Source organism: Psammomys obesus, unplaced genomic scaffold, assembly GCF_907164565.1.
Source record: "Psammomys obesus unplaced genomic scaffold, mPsaObe1.curated_primary_1811, whole genome shotgun sequence".
In the NCBI taxonomy this organism is placed as follows: domain Eukaryota; kingdom Metazoa; phylum Chordata; class Mammalia; order Rodentia; family Muridae; genus Psammomys; species Psammomys obesus.
The window spans coordinates 47,068,758-47,087,776 of record NW_026596051.1 but is presented as its reverse complement, the minus strand read 5'-3'; the positions used below and the strand labels follow the sequence as shown (position 1 = coordinate 47,087,776).

Genomic DNA, 19,019 nt, shown 5'->3' with positions numbered 1-19,019 from the left:
TTTGTAGAGAAATGAGAATTCGGCAGCCCCATTTTTACATTACTACTTACAAAGTAAAGAACCTGGAAAAAAACATTCTAAACCTACGAGCTAAAAACGGAACAAGGGACACTGTTCCTCAGCACGTTTCCCACCAAACACAGAAAAATTTACCATAAGAATCTCAGCTATGGATGGTGACAAGGGGGAAAAAAAAGTGTCACTACCTGTTCTCGGGGACCGAAAGGCTCTGATTGGGTCACCATCTTTAAATCTGGATAAATCTCCTAATTCAAGAATTTCCTAATGCTTAAGAGGGGGTGGTCTTTTCAGCTACCCTTTCTAAGAAGTCAAGTACAAGCATGCAAGTAAATTCACAGGCACAGAGGATCCACGTTCAAACGCTTAAGGTAGCTGTGATGCAACACCACAATGTGAGCGGCCGACACTCGAGTGTTGTCCTAGTTAGTCAACAGAACCCTGAAGCAAACTCGCTAGTCTTGTTACACTGCTAAACACTAAAGTAGCATGTTTTTTTCCATAGTTTTAGCTTAGCTCAAAGAATTTTTACACTATTAAGAAAAAAACTAAAGTATTTCCCCTTTTTAAATTTACACAGACGTTTAATTAGCTTTATTTACAGAGCAGGGATTTTTTTTTTTTTTTTTTGCAGTCTCCAATGGTGCCTAGATAACATCATTAGGCAAGAATGCCAGTTTAAAAGGAATTTATGCAGAATCCTAAAAATAACAGGTGTTGGTGCTCCTTGAGGAGAGGCGAGTGTAGCTGGCAGCAATTCCCCGGCCTCAGTTACTCAGAAGCAGTTCTGTTGCAGTCTCTACATCCCATGATTTTGAAGACAAGGCCACTATTACTGCATTCTGTAAAGAAGAGAACAAGAGCAATCACATCCCAAGGAAATGGAATCCTCTCTCTGCATGAGAATCATGGATTCCGTCCTCTACCAGTGACTGCGATCAACAGAAAGAGATAAACATCACTGATTTCAATAACAAAACACTATTAACCCAAACTAGATTTTTAAAAAATTGCTAGCCCACTTGTCCCAAGGACAGGGAACAGAAGCTTAAAATGAGTATTTAAATCAAATCCTGTACTTACCCTATCAAAGCCCATAGCACACAGGTTTTCTATTTTTTTGGTGTATTCTGGACTAGAAACTGGAGCTCCAGCATACACGTGTGCCCAAAGTCGAGCTGTCTGCTTGAACATTTCAGGATTTTGTTTGTACTATAAGGAGGGGAAAAAAACAATCAATAAGACAATACAGTGATAGTTACCATAACAGCTCAAATAAGAATCTGCTTTATCCAAAGAAAATAAATGTATATTTAAGATGTAATCATTTGGGCTGAGCTGTGGAGATCAATGGTAGTGTTAGCTCAGTAAGCCCGAAGTCAGAAGTTCAACCACCAGCACCCTGTGTGCGAAAACACAAAGGTGATTCATTTTCCACTGCAGATGTATTATTACTCAAGAACTGAAGCTTTGTGAAAATAAAAGACAAAGTTAATATACTTTAAGCAAGCATCTATTATTAAATGAACTATTATCGAAATGGTCTAATCATTGTACAGGAAATTACATAACTAAACAAAATGAGTAATATGTAAAGTTACATAAATATAACATAGCTGATAAATGTAACTAACATCAGCTGATAAATACAATCAATCATGCTACTAGGCCGAGCTCAAAAGGAGACACAGCTAGATTCTCTTAGAGATGTACTGCACAGTAATCCAAGTAAACCCAAAACTCAAAAATTTAACTTACCACTTCGTAATTTAAAAACTCGAAGAAGAGCCCTTTTAGACAGTAAGATTTGCCACATGAATTAGAAAGATGGAGTAAATTCATTTGTGAAAATAATGTAAAACAAAGTATAAACTAACAATGTAAATTCATTTTAATATTTAGCAATACTATTTTTAAAGATCTTTACAATTTTATTTACATAAGTACATATTATGTTTGTGTTAGGAGTATATGTGTGGAAGTGCCCAGGAAAGCCAAGAAGAGGGCAGTAGTAAGCTGTCCAGTGTGGGTGCTGGGCCCTAACCTCTGGTCTTCTGCATGAGCCTCGGGAACTCTCACTGAGCCATCCAGCTCTCCAGTCCAAAGGCATAAGGCCAGTAAATTCATCCTTTCCTTCCGTCTCTCCTTCCTTTCTCTAAAACAAGTTCTCACTATGCTGCCCTGGCTGAACTAGAATGCTGGGATTAAGTACCGCTTAATAATGAGCTCTTATCAAAGTACAAGGTCGATAATCTATTACATAGCAAAATGAATTTCAAGCAATACTTTTCAAACAACAAAATTATTTTAGGTGTTAAAAGTCACCTTTGATGTGAAATCTCAATTTGTACGAAAATCAAAGCTAAACTTCTCAAAAGGACTTCTGCTACCAAACCTTAACAAAAAGCAGAAATGTGAAAACTGAGAAAAGCTGTAATTCCAAGCACTTTTAAGTCTAGCAGTAGAACTAAGGAAGCACGCAAAAGAGGAATAAGAAAATATATGTAAATTAAAGCCATAAAGGAGGCCTGGAGAGGTGGCTCCAAATACTTGCTGCTCTTCCAGAACCAGAATTCCCAACAATTGGGAGCCTATAGTTTCAACTAAAGTATATCCAAAACCTTCCTCATACCTCTACAAGGACTGGTACTCAAGTACATGTTCCTGAAGATCCATAAGACACATAATTTAAAAGTAAGTCTTACGTTTAGTTTTTCTGAAACACGGTTTCTGTGTAGCCTTGGTTCTCCTCTCCTAGACTCACTCAATAGACCACGCTTGTCCTTGAACTCAAAGAGCTCCACCTGCCTCTACCTTTCTGAGTGCTGGAATTACAGGCATGTGCCACCACGGCCTGGCTAAAGTAATTGCCTGACACACAGGGTAACAAGGAAGGAGGTAACAGTTGTCCTTTGACCCACACATGCATGCTGTGAGAAACTCCTGCCCACACTTAAACATCAAGAAAGCATATAAAAAACATATTTATTTGTTTGTTTATTTATATGTGTGTGTGCTTTATCTGCATATACACTTGTATGACAAAAGAAGGCATCAGATCACAACACGGATGGTTGTGGGCCACTATGTGGTTCCTGGGAATTGAACTCAAAACTTCTGGAAGAGTAGTCAGTGCTCTTAACCACTGAGCCATCTCTCCATCCAAAAAAGCACATGTAAAAAATTTTTAACAGTAGTTGATAAATGTTTCTTCAAAGAGGAAGCAAGGAAAACAAGATGAAATGACAGAAAAATGACAAATAATCTCAAAAATTAATGAGCTCAAAGAATAACATGTAAGAGAAAGTGTTCAAGAGCTCAAATCATGAAGCATTTGGACATCAGTGATAGTAGAGTTCCTACCTAATTTTTATTTGTTTGCTTGCTCATCTGTTTTATTATAAGTGACATGATTTGTTTTATGTGTGACAAAATTATTTTATTAAAAGAAACCATTTCCAAATTTAGTCCCAATACACAAGTCTAAGAAAGTCCTTCAAAAAGCTGCTTTCTTACCTGATTTGCTACTACTGCATCTTGGGGGTCATCGGGTTCTGCAGCTGCCAACAGTGCTTGCAATGACAATAATACCGTGCGCAGAGTCATTGCTGCTGCCCTAAATTTCAAAATAGGAAAATACCCCACTTAAAGAGGACTCTGAAGGACATAAACGTGTATGTTTTCTGAGCAGAAATAAAAATATACTGGAACTAAAATTTAAATAGCTAGCAAATATGTATGAATAATTGCCAATTTTTTGTGGGATTTTGGGGGAGGGGGGTGATCTAAGACAGGGTTCCTTCTGTGTAGCCTTGGCTGTCCTGGAACTTACTTTGTACACCAGACTAGCCTCTGCTGGGGTCAAAGGCATGCACCACCACCACACAGCTCAATTTTTATTATTACAATGAGACAATTCAAATCACCTCACCCTGATCTGGCCTTGCTTTTCTCCACTTGTTATGTTTACCTATCCTGTAAGCTTTATCTACTGACTTCATTCTTAACTAATTTCCTTCTTAAACAAAATATTCATGTTTTTATTACTTATGCGTGTGAGTTTCTGTTTCCATGTCGGCACCTGAATACCTGGTGCCCAGAAAGCTCAGAACTGGAATTAAAGATGATTCTAAGCCACTATTATGGCTGCAGGGAAGCAAAGCCAAAAACTCTGCAACACATGCTCTTAACCACTAAACACCTCTCCAGCCCCTTACCCATATTTCATAATAAAGGGTTAAAGTTATTACTAATAATATAATAATCTGTGGGATTTAACAGATTTTTATTATCTCTAATTAGAAACATGTTTGTGTATGTGCACATGTGCACATGAGTGAGTACAGGTGTCGACAGAGGCCAGAAAGCAGCTGATCTACTCCAGCTGGAGTTACAGTTGTAAGCCACCCAACATGGGTGCTGGGAATTCCACTTGGACTCTTCAAACAGCAGTACATGCCTTAACCACAAATCAGCCCCTACAACTCTTTTAATGGCATAATAAATAAAGCAAGCTAATAAACTGCCTTTTAAAGGTTCTATAATCAGGCCATCATATTCCAAAATAGGACAAATTTTTATTCAAACTATTACACTTGAGGTTGGCGAGAGGCTCACCATTATGTATGTGTACTGCTTTTGTAAAGGACTTGAGTTTAGGTCCCACCACCCAAGCTGGGCAGCTAACAACTGCCTGTAACTCCAGGGGCTCTGATGCTGTCTGGGGTCTGCAGGCATCCACATGGACTACATATACGCCTGCACCAATAAATATACATACTTAGAGATAAAAATAAATGTTATCACTTAAATAATGCTCCTAAATATGTTTACAACAAAAACCTTTTTCTGTATAAAGCAATTATTTGTTTAAAATTTCCTTCACTATGATTGAAATATTTACAATGACAGCTAAGCAGTGGTGAAACATGACACTGGGAGGCAGAGGCAGGTGGATCTCTGTGAGTTCAAGGCCAGCCTGGTCTACAGAGCTCGTTCCAGGACAGCCAGAGCCACACAAAGAAACCCTGTCTCAAAAAAATAATGAATAAATGAAATAAAAATGAACATAATGCTAATATATAGTGAAGAATCTAAGACCACACTCTTTCTGAGGTATTGGGCTGTCTGTCATCCAGGGCCTCATAAAGGCACTCTGCTACTGAGCCTCTAGGCCTATTGTGCTCAATTTTTTTTTAAAGATATTCTTTTATTTTTATTATTACAAATGATTATTTTAAACCAGCATTTTCTGGTAGAATTCCTGATTGCTAAAAACAAACAAACAAATAAAAACCTAGTGACTACTTTCAGTTTCCATGAATAATACAATACATAAAAAGATAATCCTAAATGTTTAGGCAAAAAAGATATTTTATTAGAAACAGCATATTTTAAAGCACTGAATTTCAATAAATTTTCTTCCCCTGATAAGTGGCATTAGCAAGACTGAGGAACTTGTTTTTTTTGGGACAATGTCTACTATTTCACCTTAGACAGATAAAGAATTGGATTCTCGTGTCTCACCTTCCCAAGGGCACAGATTACTTTATTACTTATGCTCAGCTAATGACTTAGAAACAAAAGAAATGAAAGTTCTCCTCATTGCAGACCTGCTCATTAGAAGCTACAAATGTTTGAACAAATGTTCCAATGACAAAAGATAGTATTTGAAAAATATTGTAATTTACAACTTAAGCTAACTGACAACAACTGTTCTACACCAATGAAGTAAATACAATATTGGTCTGTGTCTCTTGTGTTAAAATAACCACTATGCATAGTTCTCTAAAATGAACTTAGGAAGGCAGACATGGCAGCATAGATCTATAATCCTACTACTTGGGAGACAAAGTCAGGAGGCCAAATTTGGCCTAATATAAAGCAATTTAGAATGGAACTTGCTGGTTCATCAATTTAGAATTCTAGAGAAACTAAAGCAATCGGGGAAACCTAGCATCATGCTTACAAAGGAGCTGACACCACCAGGCACAGTGCTGTAAAACCTTCACACTAGCACTTGGTACAAAAAAAAAAGCAAGATCTCAAACGAAGGCTCATTTAGGTAAAAAGGTGTCGGCTACATTGGGCTAAACTGAGCCCTGTCTCAAAAAAACAAAAACAGACTGGAATAAATAAAATAAGCTAACACACTGAAGCAGCACTTAAAATACAAGAGTACTTTTTAAAGCATTTTTAAAGCACAGTTTGGTGGTGTAAGCCTTTAATGCCCAAGAGCATGAGAGGCAGAGGCTAGCCTGCTGTACAGTTTCGTAAAAACCTCAACTACAAAGACCCTGTCTTAAAACAAAAGAAAACCTTTTCAAACAGCTCTATATCCTAGATGACAAAGCAGACACTATTCTTTCCTAGGTCTAAGTGTCCAATTTCTTAAGAGCTTCAAAGTTAATTTTCAACCAAGTATGATGAGATAACTAACTAGATTAAAAAAAAAAAATACTTGTGAGACCAGCCTGAAAACTAAGTTTATCCCTAGAACCGAGATGAAGGTTCAAAGAGAAAAAAAGATTCCACAGTGGTGGCCTATGACTTTCAAACTTCCAATCATAAACACATATAATAAATAAGCTTTTAAATAAATGAAAGTTAAAACATAACCAAAATTCACCCTTAAATATTCACTTATAACGTTTTTTCTATTACCACAAAAAGATGGAAATTAATTAAGAAGAGCATATTATTCTAAATTTAATATTTCAGAAATTTCAGGATAGATGGTTAGTAACTAAGAGTACTTGCTGTTCTTGTAGAGGACACAGGTACAGTTCCCAGCAGCCCGTGACAGCTTATATGTCTATAGCTTATATCTGTCTATAACTACAGTTACAGAGGTATTAACATTCTATGGACTCCAGACTCTATGTACATGGTACACACATACATGCAGCCAAAAGGGCAAATACATGAAATAAACATATCTTTAAGAAAAAGAAATTCTGAAGGCTATGTTTAAAGGCACATGCACATTTAAAGGTAGCCTAGATTTATCAGCAAAAAGATGACTTAAAATAGCAAAACAAATACAATAACTTCACAAAATTTGAACATAAAACACAACCTGGTTACTCGAATGGACCTTGCTTTTTATCATGCAAAAACTAAACCAAGCCAAGCACTCAGATGTGGAGCTAACTGAGCTAAAGCCCAAACCTAACAAGAACTTTCACCCATGCTTGTTTTTTGGTAAGCATTGAGAAATAATGTCACTTTGTGTCCCAGCAAGGCCTTGAACTCATACTAGAGTAACAGGTGTGGGTCACCATGTTTAATTCATATGTTTTTTTAAAAACATTATCATTTATTACAATTTGTTCAATTTGTATCCTGGCTGTGTCCCCCTCCCTCGTCTCCTCCCCATCCCACTCTCCCTCCCTCTTCTCACCCTATGCCCCTCCCCTAGTCCAGTGACAGGTGAGGTCTTCCTCCCCTTCTATCTGACCCTAGCCTATGAGGTCTCATCAGGACTGGTTGTATTGTCTTCCTCTGTGGCCTGGCAAGGCTGCATCCCCCTCCAGGGGTAGGTGATCAGAGAGCCTGTCACTGAGTTCATGCCAGAGAAAGCCCCTGCTCCCCTTATTAGGGAACCCACCTGGAGACTGAGTCTATGGGCTACATCTAGGCCGAGGTTTTAGGTCCTCTCCATGCATTGCCCTTAGTTGGGGTATCAGTAATTCATATATTTTTAAAAACATAATAATTTGTGTTCTTTGAAAAAGCATTTTTGTTTTAATTTTTGGAGACAAGGTCTGTTAAAAAGTAGTGATAAGCCAGTCGCGGTGGTACACACCTTTAATCCAGGCAGGAGGCAGGAGACAGAGGGATCTATATGAGCTCCAGGCCAGCCTGACCTGCATATTAAGTTCCAGGACAGCAAAGACTGTTATAGAGAGACCCTGTCTTGGGGGGGGGGGGGGGGGTAGAGGTGATAAAGTATCACTTGGTCCAGGAGAAGCAAAAACAAAATTACCCTTTAGAAAGCAGCTTTATACATTGCAGACACTCCTGATGAGAGCTGATAAGCTAGGGTCAGATGGAAAGGGAGGAAGACCTTCCCCTATCAGTGGACTTAGATTGGGGCAGGGAGGAGATGAGGGGGGAGGGTAGGATTGGGTGGGAGGGGCTACAGCTGGGATAGAAAGTAAATAACCTGTAACTAATATTAAAAAAATTATATTAAAAAAAGAAAGCAGCTTTATTAGGGGATATGAACTCTGGACCATAAACAATCCTCAAAGGAGAAAGAACATTAAACAGAAAACAGTTTATACATGCAGATACACATGTATATATGTGGGGGGGGGGGGGTCCCCTTGGGCAAGAGTTACATCCATATGAGCTGCAATGTCGGAGCTGGGAAATGAACCTGGGTCCTCTGGAAGAGCACACAGTGCTCTCAATCACTGAGACATCTCTCCAGCCCCCCAAATTACTTCTTTTAAAAAGCTAAGTTTGAATAGCAAAGAAAAATCTAAATATAAGAATATCCTATCAGGAGGCTGAAGAGATGGCTCAGGGGATAAGAGCACTGTCTCCTCTTGAAGAGGTCCTGAGTTCAATTTCTGGCAACCACATGATGGCTCACAACCATCTATACTGGGATCTCTCTTCTGGCATGCAGGTGTACACGCAGATAGAGCACTCATACAGAAATTAAATTAAACTTAATTAAAAAGAAGAATCTCCTATCAGCCAGTCAGTGGTGGCACATGCAGTTAATCCCAGCATTCAGAAGGCAAAAGCAGGTGAATCTCTATGAATTTCAGGCTAGCCTGGTCTACACAGTGAGTTCCAGGACAGCTAGGGCTACACAGAGAAACCCTGTCTCAAAACACCAAAACCAAAAAGATGGAGTGAGAGAGACAGACAGACAGAAAGAAAGAATCTCATATCAAAACAATTGAGCTCATGGTAACTGTTAAGTTGCAATGCAAATATAAAAACATGCAAAACCATATATATTAACAGAAAATAATTAAAGACCTAACCAAAACTTAGAAGAAAACTCTAAGAGTGTTCATGACATTGGCTTTGACAATGCTTTACTTGATATAACAGAAGTACAAGGACCAAAAAGAGTGAAAGAGAATTGAGAAAATTGACTACGAACACATCAAAATTAACACAACAGTTAAAATGCAACCCAAACATGGGAAACCCCTCTATTTATATTGTTTATATTGTTTTGAGATAGACTCATATAAACTAAGAGAGCTTTAAAACTTACTCCCTATGTAGATGAGGATGACTGTGAACTCCTGATCTTCCTGCCTCAGGCTCCTACAAGTGTGAACCATAATACAGGATTTTGCAGATCATGTTATCTGTGCCTTTTGGGGGCATTTCTCCAAAGCTAAGTAAAATACCTATTAGGCACATGAAAAATACTATCATTAAGGAAAGGCAAAACAATATTATCAGTCCCAGAAGGCTGAGAATGGTGGCACAGGTACTCGGGAGGCAGAGGAAAGTGGATCTCTTTGTTCCAGGCCAGCCTGGTTTATCTATATAGTAAGTTCTAGGACAGCCTGGGTTACACAGAAAGACCCTGTCTTCTTTATGAGAAGAAAAGGGAAAAAAAATTAATATATGAAAAGAGAGCTCCTATCAAAACAAATCAAAAACAGAAACAGTTGCTGGTAAAGATGTATAGGAACTTTAACTCTCATTCACTGTTAGTATAAACAGCATAAAAGTTCCTTAAAAAATTAAAGAGTTAATATATGATCCAGCTATTCTACTCCTGAAAAGAAAGTCAGAGAAATGAAAGCAGAGATTTCAACAGTCAATCATATACTCATGCTTACAGGTTTATACACAAGTGCCAAAAAGTAAAGCCAGTTACCGCTGACGGATGAATGCTTTAAAATGTAATCTGTGACGTGCAATGATACCATTCTGGTAAACCTTAAAATTATATTAATTAAACATGTAAGATCCAATTATTTTATGATTCTAATGTAAGGCAACCAGAATACTCATACTCTGGAGCTGGGAGTAGTGGTGCATGACTTTAATCCCAGCACTCAGGGAGGCAGGGGCAAGTAGACTGCTGTGAGTTGGAGGCCATCCTGGCCTACAAGTGAGTCCAGGGCCAAAAATAAACTTGCAAATTGTCTGTATAAGGTATATGTAACTTAACATAATTCAACCACACACTTAAAAAAATGTGTCGCTTTCCCACAAACCCTAAGTATACTTCTTTCCAATCTGGGCAAAATGGTTCGCCAGAGTGGAGACAAGAGCCATCCGCCCTACGAAGGTGGTGGCTCAAAAATACACTGCCAAAGTGGGCCTCAAAGGTTAATGACCGTGTGCACATAGAAATATGAGAAATTGCCAAGAAAGGAGACAGGGACTCCAGGGACAACAAAGTCTGGGTTGAATATGCAATATGCCTAGCATGTGCTAAGGAGGAAGACTCATAAACCAAACCTGAGAGTTTACTCATCTGTTGTGCTGGTTTTGAATGAAAACTGTCCTGCACAGTTTTGTGTATTTAAGTACTTGGTCCCAAATTGATAGCATTGCTTGAGAAGTTTATGGAACTTTTAGAATACGGCACCTTACTGGACAATATAGTCGCTATGAGCCGGAGTTTACAACTCCCTTACTCCAAGTTCACTGTTTGCTTGTATGCCAAAGAAATGTGATAAGCTGCTGCTATGGCTAACTGCTGCTATTGGTCTCGGCCATTTTGGACTCTTGCCTTCTAGAACCATAAGACAAAATAAACACTTTCATCTCTAAGTTGGACATGGACATGATATTTTATCACATCAAAAAAAAAAATGTAATAGTATGTAATTGATACATACTATTCTTCTACCACCTTTTAAAACCTAGAATAGTCAATGTGGATAAGAACTGTGAGAGAGAGAGAGAGAGAGAGAGAGAGAGAGACCCTGTTTTAAAAGGAGTTAGCAGTGATATTAAGATATCCAAAGCCTATTCTCTGTTTTTCTGTCTCAAAAAGAAAAAAAGGAGGGTGCCAATAAAACAAACAAACAAAAAAATAAATGGATGGATGGATGGATGGATGAATAAATGAGGAAGAATAAAAACATGAAGTTGGGAGAACATGGCAGGGATATATTCAGTGAGTTGAAGGTGAGAAATGAAAAAGATTATAATCATATTTCAATGTATGCATATATGAAATTCTCAATATATAAAGTATTAACTTTTTTTAAGCAATAGTAGACAGGTATGGTGGTGCACCATTTAAATCTCAACACTAAGGACATAGAGGCAGGTGGATCTCTGAGTTTCACGCTAGTCTGGTTTATATGAGAGAGAGAGAGAGAGAGAGACAGACAGACAGATGCAAACAAATACATAAAAAGCACAATACTAAGCAATAATAATCAATGACATTTTGAAATAATGGTACAAATATAAAAGAAAGGCTACTTGGCCAATCCTAAAGACTATCTTTGATGAAATTAATACATATTTTATTGCCTTATACTAATCTTTAAAATATAAATGTTAATGTAAAATTAAGTACCTGAAAAAACTCTTACATTCTATTCATTCTTGTCACAAGTGCTGATTAAATCTGTGCTTAGTGAGCTTTCCAGGTTTTCATATGTATAATTAATTCTATTTCATGAAGTACTAAACTTCAAATTAGAATATGAAATTTTAAAATGTATTGGTTTGGGGACAGCAAGACACCTGAGCAACTATACAGTACCTTGTGGTGCAAGCCTGGCAACTAAACTCTATGCCCAGATTGAAAGTCCACAAAGCTGTCCTCTCACCTCCATGCATGCCCATACTCCTGCACAAACAATAACGACTTCCAAACTTTCAAAATATGCTAGTCTTTGTTAACTAGATGGTTATACGTAACCATCACTCCCAAGGCTTTTCTGAGGGCTGAGAACAAAGATCAAATAGTATGGCACTGGCCTGACAAGAGATCCCAAATTTAGTCACCAGCAAGGCAAAATACCAAGGGAGGGAGAGTGGAGGGAAGGAGGAAGTGTAAATGAAGCCTGCCACAGAGCTTGACAACCTGAGTTTAATACCCAGGACCCATATGGGGGAAGGAGAGGGCTCCTCAAAGTTGCCTTCTGACTGCCGGAAGTACACCATGTCACACATTTATAAACACACATTAATACATACATATGAAATTTAGATCTATCTTCAGCAAATTAACACTGCTTTAATGTGACTGCTAAAAATGGCCCAAGTAGGGCCAAGTGAGAGTCTTAGAGGGGACAGGCTACTTCAATCATTTAGACAAAAGGAAATGTGGAATGTGGATCAAGGTGCTAGCAGGGAAGCTGGTGGTGAGATACAAGTCTCTTCATCATATTTTACACAGGGTAGACAACAACAAAAGAAGGGAAGAAAAACCGTGCGGTGGTGCGTAACTTTAAGCCCCAGCACTAGCAGAGAAAGACAGATCTCCGTGAGTTTAAGGCCAGGCTGGTCTACAAAGTGAGTTCCAAGCTAGTGAAGGCTACACAGTGAGATCCTGTTTCAAAAAAAAAAAAAGAAAGAAAAAAGAAAATTGAAGACCACAATGAAGCTTAAATGAGGAAGAATATAGAAAACAGTAAAGGACTTTTTCCTTTTACTTATGTGTATGGGTGTTTTCCCTCAAGTTTGTGTGTGCACTGTGAATGACTCAAGTGCTCCCTGAGACAGATGAGGGCATCAAAAGCCATGACACTACACCATGCGGGTGCTGGGATTCCAGCCTGAGCTCTCTGAAGAGCAAAGCAACTGTGCTTTAAGTGCTAAGCAACTGTCCTCTGCCTCCTGAATGCCAAGATTTTAAAAAAGGTGTGTACTACGAGCCCCAGGAAGAGCGAGTTTTGGGTAGCCACTTTTAACACATTTAAGATGTTCATTCTGTAATTCAAGTACAAGAAATAAGTAGGCATCAATGCAAGCTTGGAGTGCAAGGAAGACATTTATATGCTAGCAAGGGTGGCCCAGTGGATAGAGGCACCAGGTGCCAAAGTTTGACAAGTCTAAAAGGGTAGGACTACACAAGTTGTCCTCTGCTCTCTCCATACTCTATGCTCTTACCTGTGCACACAATGCACCAATGTTTCACAAAGTGACCCCTGCAGCACTCTCGTGTGCAAAGGCCCAGGAGATACAGAAAAACAAGTGGGCTATGGAAACAGAAAAGGAAAGCAGAGTGGACATCCTGAAAGCAAATGAAACAGAGCATCTCCAACTGTGCAAATATGCACTGGTATCAATGGAAGTTACGAGAGCTGTAAATATGTTATAGGAAAAAACCCGGCCTTGAACTTTCAATGAGCTGGCAAAAAGGTCAAAAATCAAAGAGTGTTGGTCAGAGAAAATAAAAGTATATTCTAAAATAAATCAAGAAACTTGATACAAAAAGAAACCAAAACAGTAATCCTACTCTATTCATAGTAAGTAATCATATTCTACTCATATTTTATTCATGTATAAAATGCCATCACTCTGGTATGACTGTTTTCAAATATCACTTTCTTTCTCTTCAAGAATTAAAACACAAAGTTTGAATATATGAGCATTAATACATGATTTTTCTAAGATCAGTGTTCCTTATATTCTGTCCAATGGCACTGTTTCCCGTTGTTTGGTGAGGTCATATACTTCTCTTTCTCGCCTTTCAAAGCAGGGTTTCTTTCACTAGGTAGTGCAGCCTAGCTTCAGAGTTAACATCATCATAACTCAGCCTCCTAACCCTGGGCTCACAAGTGTGAACTGCCTTACTCAAAGTCATTTTATAATTCTGGACACAGTTTTTCCATTAATAAGATTTGTGCTAATGCTGAGTAAGAACATTTTATGGATTAACCTACAGCCTCAGACTAATTACTGCTAAAATATACCAGCTTCATTCTAAAAATATTACACAAACCAACTTAGTTCTGTCAGGCCAATGTTTACTTCATTAACTTCATCTCACAAAATGAGAAGGCTGAGAGGCATCAATCTGCTTATTGACATGGCTTAAAAATGGAAGAAGGGAGATTTAAATTTGAAGGATACAAGAACAGGAACTCTTAAATATTCAACAGCCACCAGGACTGACCACTACACTCCTACAATCCCAGTACTCTGAAGAGTAAGGCAGAAGAAATTCAGTTCAAAGGCTAGTTTGGATTCTACAGCAAACATTCTTTAGAAGGAAAAAAATAAGTGTGTGTGTTTAAAAATTCAACCAGCAGCCAGGTGTGGTGGCATACTCCTTTAATCCCGGGACTTGGGAGGCAGAAGCACGTGGATCTCTGAGTTCGAAGTCAGCTTGGTTTGAATATATGAATCAAGTCCAGAACAGCCAGAGCTACACAAAGAAACTCTGTCTTGAAAAACAAAACAAAAATCAAAACCAAAAACATGTAAATAAAATAAACAACCAGTCAAGTAAAACAAAAGAAGTTTAAGGTAAAACAAAAATATCACTTACAAAAGTACCTGTGACACCTGAGAACCTTTACTGTGTTCCATCAACACAACTCTGAAAAACTTTTGCCTATATGTGATCTGAAAGATAACTGCTTCAACTTAAATTTTCAGTCCATTACAAATCCCCCCTAAGATAACAAGGAAGGAAATTTACCAAAATAAAAAATGAAATCTGAGGTTTTTAAATGTAAAATTAGCATCTGATATTACTTATACTTAAAAATGTCCATTGAAAGAGCTATCATGCATGAGCTTCCAGCATTTGGAAAGGTAGAGGCAGGCAGATTTCTGTTAGAAACCAGCCTGGTTTACAAAGTGATTCCAGGACAGCCAAGGTTACACAGAGAAACCCTGTCTTGAAAAACAAATGATCAAACAAACAAACAAAAATGAGTTATTGTTATCTCTATCAAAATATACTTTTAACTATTTACTTAAAAGAATTTATAAACTACTACCTAAAGTATAACTTATGTTTTAGGGTAATGAACACACTTAACATTCATAGTCTTGGTTCTCCTATGAGAAAGAGAAGAGAGCAAATTCAAAGATCTCTTACCATTGATCTTTCAGGATATCCAAACAAATAGCCCCTGTGACGGAACTAATATTAGGGTGCCATATTTTAGTGATAAACCGGACCTAGAATATAAAGCACACTTGAGTTTTCAAGTAATGAGGAAAAAAAAAAAAACATATAAAGGTAAAATATAACTAAAAGAAAATTGCATCCCAAGATAAATGATATACTTATATGGCATTTTTTTCCAAAGAGGCATATAGTAAAGCTAAGTTTTCAGAAGGACAAATATTAATGACATGTTTAAAGTTCTTAATGTATATTCTACATTCAAACACACAATTATCAGATGTTTACACTGTACCTCATATTACACTAGATCTGAGAAATAAAACAGACTATAAAATCTATTAAAATAATACATAAAACCTAATAGAAACATTTAATGATACCTACCCAAGTGTGAGCTAAGGTTCAAAACAGGCTTAAAGAAAAATGGATGCATATGTACTAAGGGTTTATAATGGTCCTAATTTTTCTATATAAGTAGTTCTCAAACATTTCAACAACAATCCAACAAAAATTTGAAGCCTACTATAAGGTGCCAAATACTAATGAGAAACTTAAACTCAGAATTTAAAAAACTAAAATCAAGGTGGGTACGGTAGCACTGGGGATCCAAAAGCGGACAGATTCTGTAAGAATTGGGAGGCCAACATGGTTTACATAGACAATTTATGCCAGCCAGGGCTACAAAAGCAAAACAGTAAATATTTTCACTGTGTTCAATGATATCTACCTTCTGTCGGTTGTTTATAGTCCTTTAAAGAATGCTAATTCCTGTTCTGACTATTTCTGATAGGCTTTGCTCATTCATTTGAGGTTAGATCATGCTAGTACCATGCCTTTAGACCACAGCTCAAAGGTCCATAAATCCTTTATTCTATTCTGTCTTAGTATCATATCCAAGTTGTTTGGGTTTTGTTTTTTTTGCCTGAACATTTCTGTGCTTCTTCTTTTCTCAGTAACATTGTTGTACATTTCTGCCTGTGCACTAACTCGTACTTTTACCTCCATTACTCATCACTTCCTCCTATGCTGTCCCCACATCATTTTTTACTCCTGCCTGCATCATATTTTTTACTTCACAGCTATAATCTGTGCCTTGTCTGGGCTCTAATAAAAGGTTCTCCACCCACTATCTACACCCCTCCAGTGCCTAAGTACCTCAAACTTAAATACACACTTATTATTATTGCAAACTTGTTACCACAGGAATAAAGAAGAGCTCTTTCAAACACAGTCAATGTGAAGTAAGATATACACAGACAGGACTTATACACAGTAATCATTTCTTTTTATTTGTTTTTTCCCAAAGGATTTCTCTGTATAGCCCTAACTGTCCTTGAACTCACTCTGTAGGCCAGGCCAGCCTCAAACTCAGATATCCACATGCCTCTGAAGTGTTGCAATCAAAGGCATGCATCTTTACAAAAATTTCTAGTTTACTTTTTAAATAATTTTACTTATCTACTTTTATTTTTTGTACATTAGTTTCTTGACTGCCATGTATGGCTGTGTGAGGGTGTCAGATCCCTGAAACAATTACAGACAGTTGTAAGCTGCCACATGGGTGCTAAAAATTGAACCAGGGTCCTATGGAAGAACAGCCAGTGTTCTCAACTGCTTAGCCATCTCTCCAGCCCATCTAATTTATGTTGTTTTTTTTTGTTTTTTGTTTGTGTGTGTGTGTGTGTGTGTGTGTGTGTTACACTAGAGTTACAGAAAATTGTGATTTGCCTAACATAGTAACTACAACTGAACTCGGGTTCTCTGGAAGAATAGGTGCTTTTAACTCCTGAACCATCATCTCCCCAGTCCTACAATAACCATTTCCTGGTAAGATATATGAACATGCTGGGCGACGGTGGTGCAGCATGCCTTTAGTCCCAGCACTTGGGAAGCAGAGGCAGGCCAATATTTGTGAGTTCAAAGCCAGCCTAGTCTACACAGTGAGTTCCAGGACAGCCAGGGCTACACAGAGAAACCCCAGGGGTGGGGGATATGAACACAAAAATCTACAACTTTCCACTTGATAAGTTAAACTTATAATAGCATCAAATAATCACTGACATTAACAGCAATAACTCAAGGAAAGCATAGCATTCTGTATTTTTTGGTTGTTTATTTTGAGACAAAGACTCATTATGTATCCCTGATAGATCTGAAATTCACTATGTAGATCATGCTAGCCTCAAGCTTAAAGTCAGAGATCTGCCTGACTGTCTCCCCAATGCTGGGATTAAAGTTGTGTTCCACCACACCCAGCTATTCCGAAATACTACAGTGCTTCAACCTTTTCAATAAGAATGAAATATTTTGAGTTTTTTTGTTTTCTTTGTTTTGTTTTAAGATAATGACCTCAAACTCAGGATCTTCCTGTCTCAGCCTCGTGGGTAGATTTTAAAGTTGTACTACCATAACTAGCTTCTGTAAAAAAGAATTTTAAATCGCAACTAACGGTGCCAGAAAAAGTAGTTTATGTGATATCAGGACACGGTGTCTTCTTGTTCTTGCAGAGTGTGCACAGCCATGGTGTTAGGTCTCAGATGTAGAACCCAGGGAATAGTAAAGGCAAGAGCTCTACATTATGTGCTGAAGCAATCCATGTACAGAACCACCAATGAAATTGCTAAGTTAATTCTAATATTGTCATTGTAATTTCCTGTTGCAAATGTAGATGATCCAATAGAGACAATTTTCTTCAGGAGGACACTCAACCATCACCTGGCCGTACAGCAATAACAGATTAGTAAGACATTGCTGTGTACACTAGCATTCCAGGACCTATTTCTTTTTTTCATATTGTTTTTAATCTCCTTTCTTGCTCTGCCCTTCATAGGCCTTATGCTACCCCTAAGCAACTACATGCTTTCCATGCCATTGTTCCAGAACCATGTGATATCCACCATACACTTTCTCCAATTTCTATAATTCCTAAACTAAGTGAACAACAAAATTGGCAGGGATGAAATTAAAAAAAAAAAAAAATACAGACAGGTAGGTAGTACACCCCAGAACGTCAGCAGTTGGGAGGTAGAAAGAGGAGTATCACAAGTTAAAGGTCATCATTATCTTTGTAGAGTTCTAGGCCTGCCTGAGCTACCAGAAACTCTCTAAAATAATAAAGACACATGACAGATATGCTTTTACCTGCAGGTGGATTACTGAGAGTTCCAGGCAGGCATAATTTACATGGAAAGCCATGTAAACATCCAAACGTAGTGAAAATTTGTCTTAAATAAGGAAACAAACGAATAAAGAAAGAACTGCTGAGATGGCTCAATGATCTTGCTGAGCCAAACCTGGTGGTACCCACTTGGTAGGCAGAGAAAGGTGTATTTCTAGAAAGCCAACATGATCGACATAGTCAAACACCACCCCAGCTTTTACTTGTTTGTTTGCTTGTTTTGGCCCTACTATCAGCTTTTGCTACCCTAGAACTCACATCTGCCTTGGATCCCAAAGTGCTGGAATGCACCATGAACTGCCTGTTAGACTCAGGCAGGGTGTGTGTGCTGGGTGGCGGGGGGGCACACACATGGGCGGACTTATGTTATGAGGCCTGAACACCTGCCCAAATCCCTATAACCCATGAAAAGACAGAAATGGAGAATTCAATCTAAAAAGTCATCCTCTGATCTCCACAAGCATCATAAACACACAATAATTGTAATTTTAGGGTATAGTACAGTGACACAATGCCTTTTTTTTTTTTTGAGTTGTATTCTACTCTAATGAAAAACATTTAAGTGTAGTAGGTAGTGGTGGTGCACAACTTTAATCCCAGCATTCAGGACACAGAGGTAAGTGGATCTCTGTGAGTTCCAGGCCAGCCTGGTCTACAGAGTGAGCTCCAGGGCAGCCAGGGTTACACATAGGAACCTTGTCTCGAACCCCTCTGCCAAAAGGAAAGATAAACATTTTTAAGCCCATAAATTACATGTCAAAGATTACCCAAAAGTGGAGA

At 38.1% G+C, this 19,019-nt stretch overlaps 1 protein-coding gene across 2 annotated transcripts in view; it reads right to left on the bottom strand.

The window, feature by feature from the left end:
* Positions 1-574: 574 nt before the first annotated feature.
* Positions 575-19,019, bottom strand: part of Ube2k (ubiquitin conjugating enzyme E2 K) — a 55,000-nt gene continuing 36,555 nt past the window's right edge. For both annotated transcript variants that reach the window (XM_055623844.1, XM_055623843.1), the window contains 4 exons: positions 15,029-15,111; positions 3,535-3,634; positions 1,102-1,230; positions 575-860 (listed from right to left, as the gene is read on the bottom strand). In XM_055623844.1, coding sequence (XP_055479819.1) covers positions 786-860; positions 1,102-1,230; positions 3,535-3,634; positions 15,029-15,111 — 387 coding nt within the window. In that variant the 3' untranslated portion in view covers positions 575-785. The remainder of the gene's footprint in view (positions 861-1,101; positions 1,231-3,534; positions 3,635-15,028; positions 15,112-19,019) is intronic.